Below are 20,678 nucleotides of genomic sequence, written 5' to 3'. Positions count from 1 at the left end.
TGTTCGTCAGGATAAAGTGGGTGCTTGTTCTCTCGAGAGAATATTTCGCTTAGAATATGTCAAGGTTATTCCTCAAGCTGTTGTTTGGAAAGTGAAAATCAGATGAGGTAGTTCAGACGTTCAGCCGTGCTCTTTGATGCAGTACTTTTTGCTGTAACCTATTACCGTTTACATATTTTTTGATTATTTTGGACATACTTGGGCTCAAAAATACACATTATTGCACGTATAGGTGTTGCATAACCCACTTGTGAAGTGCATTTTTATACATTACATTATAGAAAGCAAGAATTCCATGTGTGGACTTGCGTAAATATACTCCAGTTAAAGGCCGATCTCTAACCACAGGGAAACGGCCAGTTGATGACAGTGTAATGATATTTTGATTTGAGGTTTCAATGATATTTTTAACTGCGACTCCCAAACTGAATCACCACCTGAATGGCTCCAGTTCAGAATAGCAGATAAAGAACCTGGTCTTTTCAGAAGCGTCAGACAAACTGATTTAAACAGCAGCCAGGATGAGAAGCAATTTTTGACAGCTATCCAGCCACTAATTTCTCCATTTGTGCCTTGTCCTGCCTCTGACCCGGAAATCATCTCAGCGCACAATCATGACGAACAACGCTATGACTATACGAATAAGTTAATTTGTATTTAAAAATATTTGTCATTCAAAGAGATCTATTCTGTTTGTTCATGACAAATAAATATGACATCCATATTCTGTTTTCTTGTGCCATACAAAATGCAAGAACTTTAATCAACTCCATTAAGTGGCAGCAGTAAGCTAGTGGAGAGAAAGAGACACATTATGCAGCTGTGCATCATCTCATTTAATTCACATCGGTTCAAACACATAACTAAAGATGTCCCGTTTTGTTGCCACGGTTCCCCTCTTCTTGCTTCACTTGCTCAGATATCAGGTTGGAGGAAAAGAATTGAGAGATAAAAAAAACATAAGACCGGATTCTTGTGGCGTTGTTTGCGAGATAGCACCAGTTGAATTCCGCAATCTCTCATACAGCAGCTTTAGTCTGTGCCTTGAAGCCATCAGATCACTCATTTATCCAGCAGACTCGTGCCAACAACAGAACAACCTGGAGAGAGAGTCGTTCTACTGCCGTCCAGTTTTTTTCCCTTCCTTCTTATTAATCATGCTTCAGAGAGGCAGTCGGAGTTTGGGTCATTTTAGTAGGTTGCATTTGAATATTTTCAGTGCTGCAAACATGTAAACGCCTTCGGGACCTGGACTGGAGAAACGAAAAAAAAAAAGAGCACCCAAATAATGTTTATCATACAAAAACAGCCTCAAAGTACTGCTGAATTTTTGATGAGCTGTTGAACTTTAGAAGAATTGCCTTCCTGGAAGTGCCAACTAAAATGAAGACTCATTAGGAAATAGGCTTTATTAGACCACACAGGCCAAGAGTCTGTACAGCTGAGTTGAAGTTTTAACACTAAGGGCGATTCTCTTTAGAAGAGGTTCAAAATAGATACCCCAAATTAGGGTTTCTTTATCCAGAGAGGACCGTGCAGTCCTCTTTGAACTGTTAAAAAGCAGCAGCACAGCTGTGGTCCCGTGCTTTCTCAGCTTGCATTATGGACCATTTCTGCACTAATGCAGTTATCTGCCTGAATAACCGAAAGCCAAGAGTGCACTTCTGGAGAGGTTGTACACAGGAAAAAGAGTTTTGAGCTTAATGCTTATGCCATTGTGCAACAAGCCATCCATCTTTCACTGCTTATCTGGGTTTGGGTTGCAAGGGCAGCAGTCTGAGCAGAGAAGACCAGACTCCCCACACCAGCTCGTCCATCCGGGGGTGACACCAAGAGATTCCCAAGCTAGCCGAGAGATGTAGTCTCTCCATCGAGTGTTTGGTCTGTCCATCGGCCTCTTCCCGGTGGGACATGACCACAACAACATACCTAGGAGGCCTAGTCAGTAGCTTGAATAATCTCAGCTGACCCCTTTCAATGTGTAGCAGCTCTACTCAGAGTTCCTCAAATGACTGAGAGCCCATTCTTAGAAGGAAACTCCTTTCTGCTGCTTGTATCCACGAACTCAAACTTGTGGTCACTACCAAAAGCTCATGACAATAGATGAGAATAAAAGTGCAGATTGATCAGTAAATTTAGACCGCTTTGCTTTTATGCTTAGCCCTCTTATTACTGCAAACGCTACTCCCAACCAACCAGACTCGTGGAAGTAATGCTTCCTGTGAAGCTACATAGCATGTCCTAAAAGGAGGTGTTACACCAACATGCACACAATTTTAATACCAAATAGGAATGTCTGGCAGGTTTGTTTAACATATTGATCATATTTTACTGATAAAAGTACACCACTATAAAGTGTTTTCTATCGGTATTAAACTCAAACATTTTGTTGGCATTTATCCATAAGCCAGCATGGATGAATGAAATTGTTGACTCAACAGTACTTGCTGGGGAAAAAAACAAAAAAACAAAAAACAAAAAAAACGATTTGATGAACTGTTGCATTCTGTTAGAGATTTTACTCACTAATTTGTTGGGAATTTCAGGGCAAGGAAAGTTGATAAACTTACTGGGTTAGGGGTTTGAGGGTTTACTCACCAGCCACAAAAACACACAAACAATGACACAAACTGCAATGGAGATGGTGACAAAAATCAAAAGCGTCAAGTTGTTGACCTCCAGAAACTCTGAAAATGACAAAAAACAAAAAAACAAAAAACAAAACAAAAAAATACACTGAGTACACTTTCCCCCCATTATTTTCTAAGTTACATAAAGCACCCAAGTCTGGTGCATTAACTGCATTAACATTGTACCTGGTGTTTGTTGAGTTCCAAGGTTAGGTGGTGACTGGGATGTTTCTTGAGGAGTCGTAAATGTTTGTCGAGTACTTGGGCACAGTGGTGGTTCACATGAGAAATCAAATAGTCCTCGATCAGCTCCACGTAAGAGGTTTTCCATGTAGTCAAAGTAAGGGCCAGATGGTATGTGCTGTTCGTGATAGTGGCAATCAAAGTACTGCATCAATATTTCCTGTGGGAATCAGATAACATGCTCATTTGAAATAACTAAATTACACAATTAAGTGTACAAAAACAAATTCTGCCTAAAACTGAGTTTCAGTGTTTTCTTGCACAGTGAACCAGTGTGCTTCTACAAATTAAACTACATCTCATTTTAAAACTATGCATGTCACAGTCCAAACGCTATTTAAAATAAATATGCTGTCAGAAATGCATATAATGAATGAGGTCGATGATTACCCACCACTTTCATATGGTCAAACTTCAGCCACACAGTTTGGAGAATTTCAATAAAAATAAGCAGGCTTTCTCTGTTGGTGGATTTGTCACCAAAATTGTTGGTCAATCTCTCAAGACTTTGCTCCAATGGATAGATATTTAGCACCACCCAACAAGTGCCAGCCTGGAGAGGCATGTACAAAAACCATGAACAACCTTTGTCAAACAAAAATAAAATTAAAAATAGTAAAAGAAATTTGCTCATATTTCTTCATTTCATACATACCACCTCGTTGGGAACATAACTAATGGGAATCAAATAGTCACTGGGAAGATCCTGCTTCTATAGGGGAAATGGGGACCATCAGAGAGGTTTTTGTTAAAAAATAAATAAAAAATCCAACAGAATTGTGATTAAAAATTAAAAATTTCTTTTATCCAAGCATAGCAGACCTCTTTGGTTATCATATTGTCAGAAATAAGAAAAAAATATTTCTGTAAGTTCTCCAGAGGTTAACTCTGGGCCAAGAAAAGCCCCGCAACATACAACAAATGTGACATACATGAAGCCTGTAGCAACTCACCAACAGTGCCACTCTATGGAGATCGGTTACTGGTGACCCATATTCAAAGCAGAGAGTCAAATTTGTCAAGAGACTCAGGAGGAGAAAAGGCACCTTTGGGATGAATATGAAAGTATTGCTACATCATACAGTGTATATGCTTTACATTATGTATAGTCATTTACAGTCAAAAAATAAATTTGGGATTGGTGACGTTTGTGTGCAGCAGCAGAAATGAGATTTCACCATAGTCTCACATTTAAGTCTAACAGTCCCAGTATTGTTAAAGCTATACAAATGTGGCTATATATCATTTTTTAGGGTTTAAAACCAGTATAAAACTAGCTGATGACAATAAAATCTTGCTCTAAGTGCCACCTTAAATTTACTGTCAAATATAGCATAAATAGTACAGTTTGACATAAGCATGGGCCACTGTTTAAAAAGATTAAATTATAAGGGAATTCAATTAGTCACACTGTAAAAATTTACACAAGCAAAGCTACTGCCAAGTTAGCTGGGATTACTTGTAAGAGTTGCTCTGATATTTTGTTAAAACCAAGATAGCTAGCTCTAGTTTACGTTGAACTTGCCAGCGGGCAAGCTAGCAGCCCATCCCAATTACAGTAGCATCGTTTTAGGTAAGATATGAGATCAAATCCCATCAAACAAGGTCTCACTACCCGTTTGGCCTACCTTGACATCCATTACCAACACCTGCACCCTCTGACTGACAAAAGTGAGGGGGAGGAGCTGCAAACGGCCTTTTATGGAAACCCTTGGACGCAGGGAGGGAAACCCCATGAAATATACATTACTCTAGTTGCAAGATCTATGCATCAAAAAATAAAAAATTAAAAATTATTTAATGACAATACTTTTTATAGCCACTTTATATTAAATGATTAACCATGTTTTTGTTTTGTTTTTTTGCTTTGTTAAAGCTCTCATTAAAGTCATTAAAAGAATTTCATTGAATAAAAAAATATTGAAATGATTTAATTTCAATATGCCGTTAACATAATTTGATATTTAATTACATTTTTGGTTATTTTGGATTTGATTAAAGCTATCTTAAATTGTTTGTTTCTTTGTAGTTAGTTAATTTGCTAATATCCATTTCCCTTTTGTATCTATTTTTCCAAAAATTCTCCTATGTCAGTTCCCCAGACTTTGGCAGCTTATGGTTTTTAAACATTTTGCTGTAACTGCTTTCCCTTTTATTACTTTATGATCAAATTTTACTATGAATCATGATCATGAGCAAAATACCCCCCACTTTTTCAAAACTTCAAACAGGCCAAATCAGCTCAGTCCCTTTCTGCTAGATATGGGCATAAGTGTAATATACTTAAGGTTGAGAGACTGTTAATGTGGAGATCATTCTGGGCTTTGAGAAATTACCACTGACATTTTCCACTATTTTTTCCAACATTATACAGGAATGAATTATGCAAATCAATCAGAAATCAGCTGCAGCCATGTGTCCTTTCACTGTCTTTCCATGTAAGCAGCTTTGGAATGGAAGTATCCCTTCTTTTGCATACATCTGATTCAACTTCTTCATTCACATTACTGGGATGTATATTGTTAAGATTATTAATTATATGTAGAACTTCTTCATCATTTTATTATTTTGAGCTAATGCAATGAATTCAGGTTTCCAAAAGTCAGGTCTCAACTTCTCACAAGCTTGCGGGTTTCAATTACATGGGAACAAATAACTTCATTCGACTGAACACACAGTGCAGAAGTACTTTGTCTGCTGCAGTTGTAAGAGAAGACGTGGAAGGCATAGTCTGAGCTGAGGCAGGTCATCTAAAGCAGGTCACATCTAAATATAACCCAAACAGCTTAACACACTGCAAAACAAAAACACAACCAGGCTGTGAGCTGGAGACCTCAAGGGGACTTATTCAGATCAACCGGTGAGACCGACTAATATGACTAACATGAAATGCAAGTTAAGGTTGTTGTGTAATTTCCAATAGGACTGCTTTACATTAGCATGCTTATGTCCTGCATGAATAGTGGTGATACCGTGCCAGAAAGTTGCATGCTGTGCAGAAAGCACGATCTACAGACTGATAAGGTTTCTACATTGTATAATTCACCTTCATACTGTACGCAAAACTCCTATTTATGAAAAGAATTCAAGTGCTCCTTTCTCTTGTTTTTGTCTCTACATATAGAAATGGATGACTTTGAACAGGAGGCCATAAATGAAGACTTGATTGAGTTTGCTGTTCGAGAGAGCATTCAAGATGCCTACAAGCTGCCATGCTCAGTGCAAACAGATAGGTATGGAAAACCAAGAAGGGTCTTTAATGTTTATTATTAATGAAAATTGACAGTTAGGTCAATAAGTATTTGGACAATCATACAGATTTTGTAATTTTGCCCGCATACAATGTCACAGTGGTTTTAAATGAAACAATCCAGATGTGATTGAAATGCAGACTTTCAGCTTGAGTAGCATTCCCAGTATGCTTCAGATCACGATCTGTTCTCATTCTGAAGCATCATCCAGTCACTTTTGCAGCATTTGTCTGAATCCGAGCAGAGAATACAGCCCTATGCACATAATTCATCCTGCATCTAACCAAGTCAGAACACTGTTGAGGAGGTAGGCGTACCATTGTCAAAGTCTACAATCAGCAGAATGTAAATACAGAAGGTTTACAACAAGGTGCAAACCACTGGTTATGCTCAAGAACAGGAAGGCCAGATTAAAGTTTGCCAGAAAACATTGAAAAGAGCCTGCACAATTGTGGAAAAAACCAAGATTATATGAACTTTTACTATACTTAACCTGTACTTATGGACCTAACTGTATTGTTAGGAGTTGTTTATGTTCCAAATTAACAAAATTTTAAGGCAATCAGCAATCAAAAGTATAATGAAGCTCTATCATAGTGTTTCCAGAGTAAACGCTTTCATTTTCATAGGAAAAACACAAATAGTGTGGAGTTTATGAAGATTATGGCAGCCATTCAAAAAGGTAACGTTCCCTTTAATCATGTTTGCCTTTTGCATGCGGCATTAAGCAAAAACGTACAAGGCGGGCGCGCCTACATTTAAACTCACTGTTGGTCATAAATATTAAAAATGTTTCCCTGTGAGTCTCCTTGTGGCTCTTGTTTGTATCTTGGCAGGTGATGTGGATGCGCTGCAGGAGCTGTCAGGTTGCGCGTCTGCCTTCAGAGAGAGTGACAGCAGGGGCTGGCTGCCTCTGCACGCAGCAGCTGTGCAGCTGCAGCCAGATGTCCTCCACACAGTGCTGCAGGGTGAGAGTGAAAACCAGTGTGATGTCAGCTTGATCAAACTATTTAGTGGAATGTAATGTAAGCTACAATTACTGGAGCAGGGGGCTGAGTAGATTTCCACCTTTAACGCAGTCTTAATGGTGTTCTTGTTGCAGTGTTGGAATCCACCGACCTGACCCTGGAGGAGCAGACGGAGGACGGTGATACGGCTCTGACTCTGGCAGCTGAGGCCGGCCAGGTGGAAAACATCAAGCTACTTCTGAAGCACGGAGCTTCACCGCACAACAACAACAGCAGGAATGAATCACCTCTGCTAATCGGTAGCACAACACACTCAGACAGCTGACGCAACACCTTCATTATTATGCTTTTTTTTTAATGGAATCATTTTTTGTTTTCCATTTTTGCAGCAGTGAGACAACGCTCATACGACATGGTTCTTTCCCTCATCATGGGCGGGGCCTTCGTAGAGCAGGTGTGTCTCACCAAGTGGAGGGCCATTCACGAGGCAGCAAAGGTGAATGGAGCTGAATCTAAACTCAAAGTTCAGGTTTAAGCACAAAATTTGATTTTTCTCTAGTTTTTATTACCTTTCTTTCCTTCTGTGTTCATGTGTGTCCTATCCCTCACCCCAGGAGGGTTGTGCAGCTATTATGATGCTGTTACTCCGACATGGAGCCAAAATAACAAGCAGAGACGGTCATGGCGTGACACCGCTGGGGATCGCAGCTGAACATGGCAACTCTGAAGTTTTAGACATACTCATACACCACGGTAAAACAGTATATGTTGTATCATGCCTCATAAAAACCTCCTGATGGGTCACACATTGCTGTATTTTCTCTGAACTCCACTAGGTGGTGATGTGAATGCCCAGGCAAGCAATGGAGACACAGTCCTGTATGATGCAACCGGATCTGGAAACCTGGACTGTGTCAAGCTGCTTTTGGAGCACGGAGCCAACCCAAATGTTGCCAGCTACGCCTGCCAGCTGCCCATCCATAGAGCTGCGTATGAAGGATACATACTGTGAGTTCATGCAACTTTAAGCTCACTCTCAAACCCAATAACATCTGACTACATTCAACAACATTCTAACTAATAATCCCCAAAATAAATAACTTGACCAAAAACACTTTCCTCTAATTTTGCAGCCAATTTGAATGTGAAGCATCTGTCTCCGCAGCTGCAGTGCTTTCTCTGTACTCATCGCCACAAAGAGCCCTCTGTTTATCACTGTTTTTCACTTCTGTCACTGAATAACAGTAGAGCTCACACCACGATCTAATGAACATTTTTGTCTCTGTTCTGTTTTGTGTTTTGCCCCGCTCTCTTCCTGTTTATCTCCCACCCACCCGATCTTCTTTCTCTTCAGAATCCTGAGGACTCTCATCCCTATCACCACAAAGAGAGCTATTCGCCTCTCAGGCCAGAGCCCTGTCCACTCTGCTGCAGACGGGGGGCAGGTTCAGTGTCTAGAGCTGCTTATCCAGAAGGGTTATGATGTCAACGCCCTGCTACATGCACACATCTCTGGTACGAATCAGCTGGATGCGCACGTGCACACAACATCAACTCAGGCCATTTAGTTATCATAGTGAGTTTCTAAATTATGCAGGACTAAAGCGGTACACGCAAATACACACATTCGGTAAATGCAAAGATGCACGCACATGCAAAAAACAAGTGCAGATGAAAACATCTCTTCAGTGACTGTGAAGGGTGCTTCAGCTCCCATCACTGATAAAGTTGTGGTTCATATTTGCGACATTGCACTGCAAAAAATGCAAATCACTGTGAAGTTTATCCATCTGAACACAGGACTAAACATCTATACACTGGACTATATATGTAGAGCAATATGCAAAGTCAATGCTTGGTGATGTTGGGATTTTCTAAAGTGATGAAGTTTCCAGTCCTCTTAAAAAAGTCGTTTATATTTGTGAGCACAAGTACTGTAAATGCTGCAGAGAACTACGGGGACCTCAGGAAGACTCCTCTCTACTTCGCTGTGTCCAACGGTGATGTAACCTGTTCGGAGAGGTTGCTGGCGGCTGGCGCGAGAACTGACCTGGATCCACTGCGATGCATACTGGTTGCTATACGTGCTGAGAGGTAAATAGCGTATGTACATACAGTGCTGTAAAAAAGTATTTGCCCCCTCCTGATTTCTTTGTCACATTTGCATGTTTCCTATCGTCACACATTTTAAAATTAGACAAAGCTAACCCGAGTAAATACAAAGTACAGTTATTTAACAATGATTTAATTTATTAAGGGAAAAAGCTGGTCCAACCAATCTGGCCCAGTGTGAAAAAGTAATTGCACCTGCTTGGTGCAATTTAACTGTAATTAACTATATTTTTATAGAAAGCTGAATTTAGTCACTATTCACTATTCAAACCCAGGCCCGATTATTATCTACTGAATGAGGAATTTGTGTGAAAAAGTAAAGGAGGCTAAAAGATCTCAAAAATCAGCTCATTGTTTTAAAATTTAAAGAAACTTAAGAACAGATGAGAAACAAAGTCATTGCTATATATCAGTCTGAAAAGGCTTACAAAGCCTTTGTAAAGCCAACATTTCCTGGAGTGCTTGGCCTACCAATATTACTCCAATAATTATGTCATGTTTACCAAATTGTGGCCTAGTCAAAGCCAACTACTTATTAGATTTAGAGGACAATTACTGTGTAAAATATTTAGTGTTTACACAGGTTAGCTTTGTCTATTATCTGAAACATGCTCACAGGCAGTGTGACAAATATGCAAAACAGTAAGAAATCAGGAAGTACGATTAGGCAAATATTTTTTTAACATCACTATAGATGTAATTTGACTATACAGTACATGTAATTTCTGACTATTATCATTTCTGGTATTGGCAGCGCTGTGTTACAGCAGAGGCATTAAAATCTTCTTTTTTTATTTCTGTAACCAGGTTCGACTTGGTGGAGCTGTTGCTGTCCCATGGAGCAGAGGTTAACTGTTATTTCAGAGTGATCAGCAACACGGTGTTCCCCACAGCACTGCAGTACTGCTTCAGAGACCATGTCATGCTGCGATTGCTGCTCAACAGTGGATATCACGCTTACAAGCACGTATACCTGCTGTGAAATTAGTCAATATTCGATTTATTTACAGAGGATATGTAGTTCAGATTCATCAATTTCATTATCGGATTTCTGCAACCGTACAGGTGTTTCCAGTGCGGTCATGGTGACAGTGAAGAATTGGATAGTACCTGGACTGAGCTGCATAACCAAGCCTATCAGATTTACAGTCAACCTAAAGTCATCTCAGTAAGAGACACTACAGGCAGACACACAGACCATCTGTTAGCTAACCTCTACAATATGTCACTTCCCTTTTCTTTTCTTTTTCAGTTCTGTGACTTTGTGTCAGTATCATGCCTTGCTCACGTTGTAGGCAAAGTGGTAAGGATGCTACTGGACTACGTCAGCCATGTCAGCATTTGTTTTAAGCTCAGACAAATCCTGCAGAGGAGGCCGGAGTGGGATGAGATTTCTGACATACTGGGTAAAACTGCAGAGACAAGTCTGTAGATAAGAAAAACGTGCAAAACATGCGCTCTAAAGCAGAGAAAAACATGACATTTTGAAAAGTGATTTAAAAAGCTGGAGGTTATGTGTGTTTCTGTGTCCAAAGGGAAGCCACGGTCTCTGCAGCACTTGTGTCGACTGGTAATCAGAAGTCACATGAGCCTCAGGACCTTGAATGACCCTGAAACTATGGCTGCTGGTCCCTTCCCCCCAAGGCTGATGAGCTACCTGACCTACAGAGAGCGTGACCTGTACGGTGACCTGTTATCTGTGTGAAACACGTTTTATTTATACATGTGACTAAAGTGTGAAAACAGCCAAAGTGCTCATTTAATGCAATACCTTATTTCAGTTGTTTTTTTACAGACTGAATTAAAAACCAAAAAATGAATGTCTAGTATATGAAATAGATGTCCCTCACACAAGTGTTTCAGTTCATGCATGAGGAGAGCTGAGCAAGTGTGACCTGGTCCTGGACCTTTGCAGGGTGACGTGTGTTAAACCTTGGATGCACGAGTGACTGGACCCAACATTCTTCCATAAGTGGGTCAAAAATGGCCTGTGTTAATTATGCCGCTTTTGTTATTGTGATTAAAAATAATCTTTGTGTTATATTTTATACTATATTTTGGTTCAGACAAGAATGATTTGATGTTTGAAATATTTTTTTCACATTTTGAAAATCGGAAATGAAAAAAAAAAATACAAACCAGCAACAGAACAATGTCAACATCCATTTTGTTTGTGTGTCGGTATGAGTGATACTTCCTCTCTTTATATTATCTTTGTCCTCCTGTCTGTATGAAGTTTTGACCTATTCCTGGCTGTAATCCCTTCACACAGGTACATTGATTTTGTCGCACCGACTGCTGACTTTATGATCTTCGTTACTTGGATCTGAAATCTTGTTGTCTTCGATTGGCTTTTTTTCCTGGGGCCCAGTTGTGACTTTTGTCACTGTGATTGTGGTTTGCCGTTGGGAGCAACCTTCCAGCCGGCTTCTCATATGTGATGCAGCAAGCTCCTTTGAGAGCTCGGTGAGGACGACCCGTCATGCAGTTGCGATGCCAGATACCAATGTGAAGCTGCACCACAGCACCATGGGCCACCTCTGTGTTTTACACTGGCAGGTGTAGGTGCCAACAAACCGTAGAATGTGATTAATTGTGGTTTTTTTTTAAAATCCTTTCTGGTATTTTCCTCTATGCCGTACCGCTGAATGCAAACTCTGTGCTGTAAACCTCTTTAGAAGACACTGCACAGGAGGCAACATTATCTGTGGTGATGTTGCGTCTTGTCTTTTTGAACCTAGTGCAAAACTGCTGGACCGGGATTTCCCCCAGATTCTGAACTTCTTCCCCTGACTGTCTCCCAATACAAACACGTCCAGTTCTTGCATAAGGGATGCATGCATCACAGACTCAGAAGAACTTTTGGCTATGACAAGCTTGTTTGGCATCTACTGTAGAAATTTGAACCTCCCCCTGAACAGCACAAGCTGTTTATCTACAGTGACACAATCACTGTAAGTGGTAAATGTGTGCTGCCTGCTAGTTCTTGCTGTTTAAAATAATCTTCTTAACGTGTTACACTCTTTGTGTTCAATAAAATATATTTTCCTGACAGTCGCAGTTGACAATAATCAAAGGTTCCCATGAAATTCCATAGGAAATGATTACGGGTAATTTTTGGCCCACTTATGGAAGCTTGGGGTAGTAACACAAAAACTAAAACTTTGTACATGTATAAAAGGTAAGTTAAAAATGTCATTGGTGTAATATCAAAAACACTTTTTTAAGGAATAGTTGGAACATGAAATTATAACAACTTTTCATTAATTAGATATTGCAAGGAAAAGACCACACCAGATCCTTTTTGACCCACTTATGTGTCTAAGGGTTAACAAAATCTCAAGCCCACATGGCCATTAAAGAGATGACGGGTAAACCTCGCATTAATTGTTTCATCCTTCTTTTTTAGTGTCTTGACAATCTGGTGTCTTAAAATGTAAACATAAAAGTCATAATATCAGTGAAATATAATAAACTGTGACATTTACAAAGTTGTGTAACCTCTGTTTCTTTATGATCTGATGACATCCAATTACCAAAGAATGAATTTATTGTTTTCTATTTGAGTTAATAGTCAGGAGTCTGTGCACAACCAAAAGAAAAGAAATCAAACGAAATCAGTTCTTGCAACTGATATTTTTTAAAACTAAAACTTTTAAACAAAACGAGGTTTAGTATTAGTGGACATTAGTGAATGAAGAGACAGAATCTGTGGTGAGCATTCTACTGAATTTAAAGCCTGATTTCATGACCAGTAATACCCACTGTTCACCCCCTAACACAGCTTAATTTTCCTCTAGGTTTGAATTATTGGGAGGTATTGAAAGGCGGGATCTGAGTATCTCAGATCTCTTTCTCATTACTTTCATATATTTTTTTAGTAAGTATACAAAACATACAAGTTTCATTATATAATTTTTCAAGGGATCTTATATGTGTTTTCACTCTTGTATGCTTTTCATACAAGTTTCATACAAGACAGATAAAAACTTTATAAGATTTATATATATCTTTTCCATATGGGTAAGAACACCATCTTCCACATTGCAAGGGTCCTCCCCATGTCCCCAAGGGAGAGCCCAGCCACCTTTTGAATCTCAGTGGCCACTACCCAAAACTTGTGGCTAATAAAATATATGTTACATTTTAGGTCCCATTTCTTTGGTGGGTAAACCAACTAAAGTTGGCAGAATTCAATATAAATAAGGCTTTTGTCCCTCACTCAATATGTTTATCTACTATTTTATGTGTTTATAAATTCATCAAGACTGGCATAAAAGAGAAAGAGAACTTTTTGCTGAAGGATATGTAGCGGCCAAGCCTGTGCCGTTTTTTCAACTATATGTCATGCGTCTTACTTCTTGTGTTGACTATATTCTGAGCCCAGTTGGCTATAAACAAAGGTTACAGACTACTACATTGACAGGACACATGGTCTCTGAGCTCACAGGCTTTTTGTGTCTCTGCCTCTCAGAGCAGCACCTCCCAAAAAAAGATGCTGCATCATGGTGCCTACACTTTAGTACGTTCCCCTCTGATCCCTCTCTTAAGGCCTGAACAGCAGCTGTGGAGATTAGAGAGGAGAGGCCACGGACACACACGGAGGATCTCCGTCACATAAACTTGGTTGGCCAGGACAGATCTGGTTCAGACTGGAGTGGGCTTCAGTGGCAGAAGACTGGATCCAGAATGTGCAGACAACTTTTTTCTTTGCCATTAAAGACCTGAATTAACTTTGAATTTCTACTAGTTTCATAGTGGACCGTATCTTTTGTTGGAATTTCCAATCCCAAGCGTCTTCATTTTGGGGTCTACACCAGATCATAAGCAAACCAAGAACCGGCCTGTCTGCATTTCTGTGCTTATCACACTTTGGCCATGAGCTGTTTTGGGTATCGTCGAGAGCTGAGTAAGTATGAAGACCTTGATGAAGATGAGCTTTTGGCTTCTCTCAGCGCCGAGGAGCTGGCTGAGTTGGAAAAGGAGCTGTCGGACATCGATCCTGATGCCAATGTGCCCATAGGACTCAGACAGCGAGACCAGACAGATAAGACCCCGACAGGCACCTTCAGCAGAGAGGCCCTCATGAAGTACTGGGAGAACGAGACACGTAGACTGCTGGAGGATGAGTTAGGTGGAGCAAGTCCAAAACTGGTCAGTGTTAACATTTATTTTATTTTTATGTTTTGGTTCTGGTGTTCTATTAGTTTTGCCAAAGAACAGAGTAACTTAAAGTAACATTATTACAAATTCTTCTAGTAAGACGCTGTCCATATCACATGATCCTGCTAGCATTTCAAGATTTTATTAACTGTATTAGTCTAAAGAGCTTGGAAAGAAAAGCATCTGGACTTCTTTAGGTTGCTTGAAGACATTTCACCTCTCATCCGAGAAGCTTCTTCAGTTCTAAGGTCAAATGGTGGACAGTCCCAGATTTAAGTCCTAGCAGAGTGTCCCCCAAGAGGGTCATGAACCCCCTGTTGATCCTCTACCTAGATCTGACCTTAGAACTGAAGAAGTTTCTCGGATGAGAGGTGAAACGTCTTCAAGCAACTTAAAGAATCCAGACGCTTTTCTTTCCAAGCTCTTTAGACTACGATGGTCTGGATGACTGAGAACCTTCACAGACATTAACTGTATTAAAATACAGGATGAAGAACAGGAGGAGGACTGTGTGACAGAAGAAACCAGTGAAGGAGAAGAGGACAAAGATGATGAAAATGAGAAGGAGCAAAAAAAGAATGAAAAACAAAGTGAGGAAGAAGAGGAAGCAGAGAACAGTGATGAAGAAGAGGAAGAAGAGGAAGAAGAGACGGAGAGTGAAGAAGAACCTGTAACAGAAGAGGAGGAAGAAGAGGACGAGGAGGAAGAAGAACAAAATAATAAATCAAAACCTGAACCGTCAAAAAATTCAGGGCAGGTGACGTCGTGGGCCGAGAACCTAACCCTACTCAAGCCCCAGAGGGTGGAGCCTATTAGGCGGACTCCTCCTCCTCCTCCTCCACCACCTGCTGACCCGAACACCACTGGAAACCCAACTGTAGTCGATGACGCTCTGCAGCGAGTGCTTAGAAATGACTCTGAACTCACTGAGGTTAATCTCAATAATATAGATGACATCTCACAGGTACAAATAAAATTCTTTCATAACAAACTAATTTCACAAAATATCTTCACCAACATGTCACAGGAAATGCAGATAACTATGGTTATAATAATAATAATAACAATTAGCTGCTGACTAAGAATTGCATGAATCACAACATTAGGTTCATTTAGGTTTTGATCCTTCTGTGTGTTGCTTCACTTGTGTTATCATAAGGCAATCAAACAAAACAGGTTTGCAATCAGCTCTATCGTGAGTTAAACAAATTTGTGACTTTGTGAAATTTAGATCTATAAGCCTTGTTTCCAAATCCAGCAGTTTTGCTCAACTTTTAGCTAAATTTCACAACCAGGCAGATGAAGATACAGGAAGTTCTTTACAGGACACTTTGCAGGCCTTTTTAGCAAAAAGGAAAGAACTGAGCAAAATGCTAATCAGCTATCTTCCGATGATGACTACATTTTTTAGCAGCTTTTTAAATTTTATCCACATTAGCATCCTAGAAACGAAGTCATGAGATGATCACGTTAGTTTCCAAATTATTTCTCATTGACTAAAATAGATGCTTGCAGCTGTCACCCTGGCTGAGGCTGGCAAGTCCAAACCACCCATGAGATTCAGGGGTCGGCAATCGATTTTCCTAAGGAACCACATTAAAAACTGAATGTGTTGGAAGGTTTGGAGTGGTGTGGCTTTCCAAAACAGTCCCAGTTTCTCATGTGCTCTAAAATCGGTGTTTGATGCTAAAGCCATTCCGGTGGGTTGCACAATAGAAGCAGGAAAGTTACTCATACAAGTTGCGGCTAATTTTAGTATTGTTGTAACAGCAGCTTGGGACCAAGGCTTTGTGTCAGTGTGGTAAACACTGGCCTTTCTGAAGTGTCAGATGACTTCAGGAATGTCCTGGCGTCTATGTGGTGGTGGCAGTGCTGAAGGGAACAGAATCATATTATCTTTCACTTTTTATAATGGTCTGTGCTTCGAGGTTCTGATATGTCTGAAGAATATAAATACTAATAATTTACTTCTCAGGAAACTCTCATCCGATTTGCTGAAGCATTGAGGTCAAACACACACGTGAGAACCTTCAGCCTCGCAAACACTCGAGCTGACGACCACGTGGCTCTGGCCATTGCTAAGATGCTAAAGGAGAACTCCTCCATCATCAGCCTGAATATAGAGTCTAACTATGTGTCTGGAAAAGGTGTGATGGCTCTGGTTCAAGCACTACCAGGAAACAACACCTTGACGGAGCTCAGGTTTCATAACCAGAGGCACATGTGTGGAGGACAGGTTGGATTTCTTCCTTCTCATTCCTATTCTGTGTCTGTGCTGTGCTAATGACATCATGACATCATCATGAGCAAACACGTCTTGCAGGTGGAAATGGAGATGGTGAAAATTCTGAGGGAAAACTACACTTTGATCAAACTGGGTTACCAGTTCAACCTACCTGGGCCGAGAATGAGCATGACAGGGATCCTCACCAGGAACCAAGACCGCCAGAGGCAGAAACGGCTGCAGGAGCAGAGGCAGCAGCAGCAGAACCAGCAAGGGGCGCAAGAAGGAGCTGTTAACCCCAGAACCACTGCACTGGTTTGCAGCTTTACTTTGTCTAGCTGGACAGCATCCCGCACCCCACTTATACTAAAATTTATACTGACTTTACTGTTTTCAAAGTTCTTATTTTTGTGAAAAGGAGTAAGATCTTCATCATAAATGTTAACTCCAGAGCTGACGATCACTCCAAGGTCATCGTTGACACCAAACTACAGAAGGAAAACTGGGGATGCTAGAATAATAAGGAAATTTAAAAGAGAATGTAAAAATTAAATAAACACAAAAATCTCCTGAAATCTCATTAAAATGTTCCCTGATGGCTTTATGATTTCAATCAGAAGTCATATTTAATAGGTCATGGTATTTATTTTGCAAATTATGTCCAATTTTAGAGTAAAATAAGCAATAAATCAGGGTATTGTTGAGGGTGTAGCTGCCTTGTTATTGATAAATTATTATGTCATCAGTCTGCAGTGATGTCACAGTCTGATACTACTCATTTTCGACACCTAGTTCAAAAACAAAAAAACAACTCCCTTTTAAAAGTTGGACGTCACTAACCCCTGGGTGAATGAATTGTTGGCCATTTATTATATACGTTTGTTTTTTTTTCACAGTTCCTCTACAATGCTAAATGAACATCTGCTCAAACTTTAATGCGCACCCTTTCACCTGCATAGCTTTTCCAGAAATATTACTTTTTCTGTTTATCCATTTATTTGTCTATGCGCCTTTCTCTGCCAGCAGAGAGGAACGCCAAGTTCATCACCTTACAGCTCACCCAGGGCCTCTCCCTGGTCCTCACCTAAACTGCCCCGAAACGACCTGGCTAAAAAACAGACACCCCCTGCGCCACCTCCTCCCCCACCTCCACCCCCGCCTCCTCCGCCACCTCCTCCTCCACCTCCTCTCCCGCAGCAGGAGAAGAAAAAGCCCACGAGGATGATTGCAGAGGTTATCAAGGCGCATGAAGCGGGCAAGAAAAAGACGGTGAAAACAAAAGGGAAGAAGGGGAAGAAGGGGAAGGTGTCGGGCAATGATGAGACAAACGGCATCCTTAAGGAGCTCAAAAATGCCCTTAGGCCAGTGTCGGTAGAGAGGAGAGGGGAGGAGGGCAGCAGGCCATCAACACCAATGAGGTCAGCCCATGATCAGCTGATGGAGTCCATCCGCAATAGCAGCATGCGCAATCTGAAACGGGTAAGTGGTGTTAAACTGATGTTTTTCTAGCCCCAAATTTGCTTCTAATTACTAATAGTCACATTAAAAGTTGTAGCAGACTGAAACTTGATTATTTAGAAGTGCACTCAGCCAAACATTGTGTGAGGTTAGAGTGCTTCGAGCTTTAGTGTGAGAAAAGTTCAAAATTCAACACTCAAGCAGAAACACAAGCAGACGAGCAGAGCTCTTGAAGCAAAATTGCAGAGTCTCTCGAAAGCAAACTGAACAAGCAGGGAGTTTAATTTAGATGTGTATGACACAGAGTCAGCGGTGTCTGAGTCATCTCTGTGGCTGACATGCTATGTTCTGTCTGTAGAGGGTAGGCAGGCAAAAGGCTACTTGCTGCCATCCAGCACTTTGGCGTGATCACAACGCTTTTACAGCCAGTAAATAATAATGACGGCCAAACAAGTCAAGTATTTTTATCTTGAAGAGGCAGATTAACTGGTATGGAGGAAAATATAATAGGACAAACAAGAGGGAACTGCAAATGAACCCATCTGGACTTTGTTTTTCTGCTATTATTCTGAGAGCTAAACTATTTTTACCTCCGAGAAAAGAGATGCTTTTGAAGCTTTATTACAGCTCTTCACATTGTTAGAGTGGAAAATTAGCTCTGCCCTCAGATAGCAGGGTCTCCAAGTGTAGCTGTGAAATTCCAGCCACTTAATGCAGGTATTTATAGAAACTGTTGACTGAAACTTAGATAAAGACAGACACAACACCTTACCAGAACACAACACGGACCAGCAACACACATTTAACACATCTACTGACACCAGCGAGGACATTAGCACATCACTGATGCAATGCTCCAGTTTGTGTTAGTCAGAAATCATAATGACACAATGAAAATGCTGTATCCTGCTATTACAACTAGGAAAATAGTTCATCAATGGTAGCCAATGCGTCTGGGTGATGAATCTAATAGTTGTAGCTAGCTAGCTTAGCATTAGACTGGGGAAGGGAGAAAACATTAGCTAATGTACAATAACAAAAATTTCATAAATATGTGAACCGATAAAATTACTTGTCGTCATGAGTTGACCCCTAGATTGCTTTAGATGCTAGCAGGTTGCCGCCATAGCCTATAGTGTGCGTGAAAGACAACAATTTGTCTGCAAACACTTGCTAACTACTTACCGGGTGGTGGCAAACCTTGAAAAAGTGCAGCGCAAACTGGAAACAGAGAACGTTCGCCTTCAAAGTAAAAGTTGTGCATCCAACAGATTATAAAAGGTGGTTTACAGTTTGCGTGGGACTCTTCACAGTTTCACTACTGCTTGTGGAGTAGTTGGCAAGTGTTTGCAGACAAGGTGGCATCTGCCATGGAAAACAGGCAATCTGGTAGTGACCAAAACAACTTCAAGGAGGTTTTTGCCAAATGGTTGGGGAATAAACATTTTTGCCCAGGCATCCAACCACCGTGCTTTCTTGCTTGATTTGGGTCAAACAAAATGTCAGAGAAATGAAAGTCACGTGGTGAGCAGTAATGTGTATTAATACCTCCTAGCTTGATTATATCATTGTCTTTTCCAGGTGGAAGTCCCTCGTCATCTACGATAAAAGTGTCATAAAAGACATCATCTTGTTATCATTTGGATACTGATGACGATGGACTGACCGACGGTGGTGAACGATGACAGGTGAAAACTTGGGTTTTCTAAGGAGGCCGACGTGAATTCTTACTCATAAAAAATACACTGGAAATTTGCACTGCAATGACAGCTTTACATTTTAAAAATGTTGAATTTGTTTTTTTTAAGTATTCACAATAGGAATTAGGTACATGGCATTTGTATTTTAATTTGTGGAAGGAGTGAACTAATTTGTTTACTGACAAGTTTTCTAAATCGCTGTTTTCTTAACTGTAAATATGATTTGTTGTGGTTGAACTGATTTAAATATAGCTAAATATAGCCACCTGCTGTTTACAATACCACTTGTGGAAGGATGCAGACTCTTTTCTGACTCTTTGGTTTCTGGATGAGCTCCATTTGAAAGAAAGGGGTCAGGCTGTTAAAGGGAAGAATGCAGTCAGTCCCACGGAGCTACTGTTTTTGTGTTTATCAGTGAGTCAGCTTACTGGTCAAGCGCCACTGATGCATATTCCCACTTCAACACACTCACAATACACCCACTCAAGATAACACGCATTAAAGCAAGGCTTTTGCGCTCTTTGAACAATTCACAGTGCATGACAAGCGAAGAAACTATGCAAACAAGCGTGATTAAAAATTTTATAATATCAAATAAAAACCGATGAGCCCCATATTTGTTCAGCCCGGTGAATGCCAGTGAACGGCACAGCCTATGACCAGTAGCATAGCTTGGGATGACTAATGACAACTAATGTTTGCTAATGTTAGCCACCTTTAAATAACTTTTTGTAAGTACCAGCTGTTTTTTAGCAGTGTGTGCTGAAATGTATTTTTTGGATATATGTTACTTTCTAACAGTTGGTGTTTCTTTTAAGCTACAACGAGTTTCTCCAGAGGTTTTGCTTTTTGGATAAGCTGCCATTGTAAACAAGAATGTGCTCTTCATGACTTGCCTGGTTAAATAAAGGTTCAGTTGACTCACTACA

General features: G+C 40.4%; 3 protein-coding genes across 5 annotated transcripts; 2 read left to right on the top strand and 1 right to left on the bottom strand.

Moving 5' to 3' along the window:
* Positions 1-628: 628 nt before the first annotated feature.
* On the bottom strand, positions 629-4,563 carry LOC102210479 (uncharacterized). Of its 2 annotated transcripts, XM_005725273.2 has the most exons (7): positions 4,502-4,563; positions 3,827-3,919; positions 3,529-3,585; positions 3,268-3,426; positions 2,817-3,033; positions 2,599-2,687; positions 629-1,253 (listed from the first exon to the last, which is right to left on the bottom strand). In XM_005725273.2, exons 1-7 carry the CDS (start codon positions 4,511-4,513, stop codon positions 1,152-1,154), a joined length of 729 nt encoding a protein of 242 aa, XP_005725330.1. In that variant the 5' UTR covers positions 4,514-4,563; the 3' UTR covers positions 629-1,151. The 2 variants fall into 2 exon arrangements, with proteins under 2 accessions (XP_005725330.1, XP_013764236.1); XM_013908782.1 differs by lacking the exon at positions 2,599-2,687.
* Positions 4,564-5,663: 1,100 nt separating this feature from the next.
* Positions 5,664-12,673, top strand: asb15b (ankyrin repeat and SOCS box containing 15b). Of its 2 annotated transcripts, XM_005725271.1 has the most exons (14): positions 5,664-5,733; positions 5,998-6,106; positions 6,754-6,806; positions 6,961-7,092; positions 7,227-7,391; positions 7,482-7,588; positions 7,707-7,845; positions 7,929-8,100; positions 8,447-8,607; positions 9,042-9,186; positions 10,012-10,167; positions 10,270-10,372; positions 10,457-10,610; positions 10,740-12,673. In XM_005725271.1, exons 2-14 carry the CDS (start codon positions 6,000-6,002, stop codon positions 10,907-10,909), a joined length of 1,764 nt encoding a protein of 587 aa, XP_005725328.1. In that variant the 5' UTR covers positions 5,664-5,733; positions 5,998-5,999; the 3' UTR covers positions 10,910-12,673. The 2 variants fall into 2 exon arrangements, with proteins under 2 accessions (XP_005725328.1, XP_005725329.1); XM_005725272.1 differs by lacking the exons at positions 5,664-5,733; positions 6,754-6,806 and having other exon boundaries at positions 6,004-6,106.
* A 1,016-nt stretch (positions 12,674-13,689) lies between these two features.
* Positions 13,690-20,678, top strand: lmod2b (leiomodin 2 (cardiac) b). Its single transcript, XM_013908759.1, has 7 exons — positions 13,690-14,358; positions 14,855-14,986; positions 15,050-15,331; positions 16,343-16,603; positions 16,691-16,906; positions 17,615-18,070; positions 19,631-20,678. Exons 1-7 carry the CDS (start codon positions 14,083-14,085, stop codon positions 19,655-19,657), a joined length of 1,650 nt encoding a protein of 549 aa, XP_013764213.1. The 5' UTR covers positions 13,690-14,082; the 3' UTR covers positions 19,658-20,678.

Source organism: Pundamilia nyererei, unplaced genomic scaffold (assembly GCF_000239375.1).
Source record: "Pundamilia nyererei isolate P.nyererei 1_Seehausen unplaced genomic scaffold, PunNye1.0 scaffold00014, whole genome shotgun sequence".
Lineage (NCBI taxonomy): Eukaryota > Metazoa > Chordata > Actinopteri > Cichliformes > Cichlidae > Pundamilia > Pundamilia nyererei.
The sequence above is the reverse complement of the archived record's forward strand: the minus strand, read 5'-3'. Positions and strand labels throughout refer to the sequence as shown.

Bases quoted from the DNA above. Each gene is read 5' to 3' on its own strand.
- LOC102210479 (XM_005725273.2), bottom strand. The intron at 3,034-3,267 runs GTGGGTAATCAT...TGATTCCCACAG, and splicing joins AGTTTGACCATATGAAAGTG to GAAATATTGATGCAGTACTT. The intron at 2,688-2,816 runs GTACAATGTTAA...TGTCATTTTCAG, and splicing joins TGGAACTCAACAAACACCAG to AGTTTCTGGAGGTCAACAAC.
- asb15b (XM_005725271.1), top strand. From the start codon at position 6,000: ATGGATGACTTTGAACAGGAGGCCATAAATGAAGACTTGATTGAGTTT. The intron at 7,589-7,706 runs GTGAATGGAGCT...CCCTCACCCCAG, and splicing joins CCATTCACGAGGCAGCAAAG to GAGGGTTGTGCAGCTATTAT. The intron at 8,608-9,041 runs GTACGAATCAGC...TAAATGCTGCAG, and splicing joins GCTACATGCACACATCTCTG to AGAACTACGGGGACCTCAGG.
- lmod2b (XM_013908759.1), top strand. From the start codon at position 14,083: ATGAGCTGTTTTGGGTATCGTCGAGAGCTGAGTAAGTATGAAGACCTT. The intron at 16,604-16,690 runs GTTGGATTTCTT...CACGTCTTGCAG, and splicing joins GGCACATGTGTGGAGGACAG to GTGGAAATGGAGATGGTGAA. The intron at 18,071-19,630 runs GTAAGTGGTGTT...TGTCTTTTCCAG, and splicing joins GCATGCGCAATCTGAAACGG to GTGGAAGTCCCTCGTCATCT.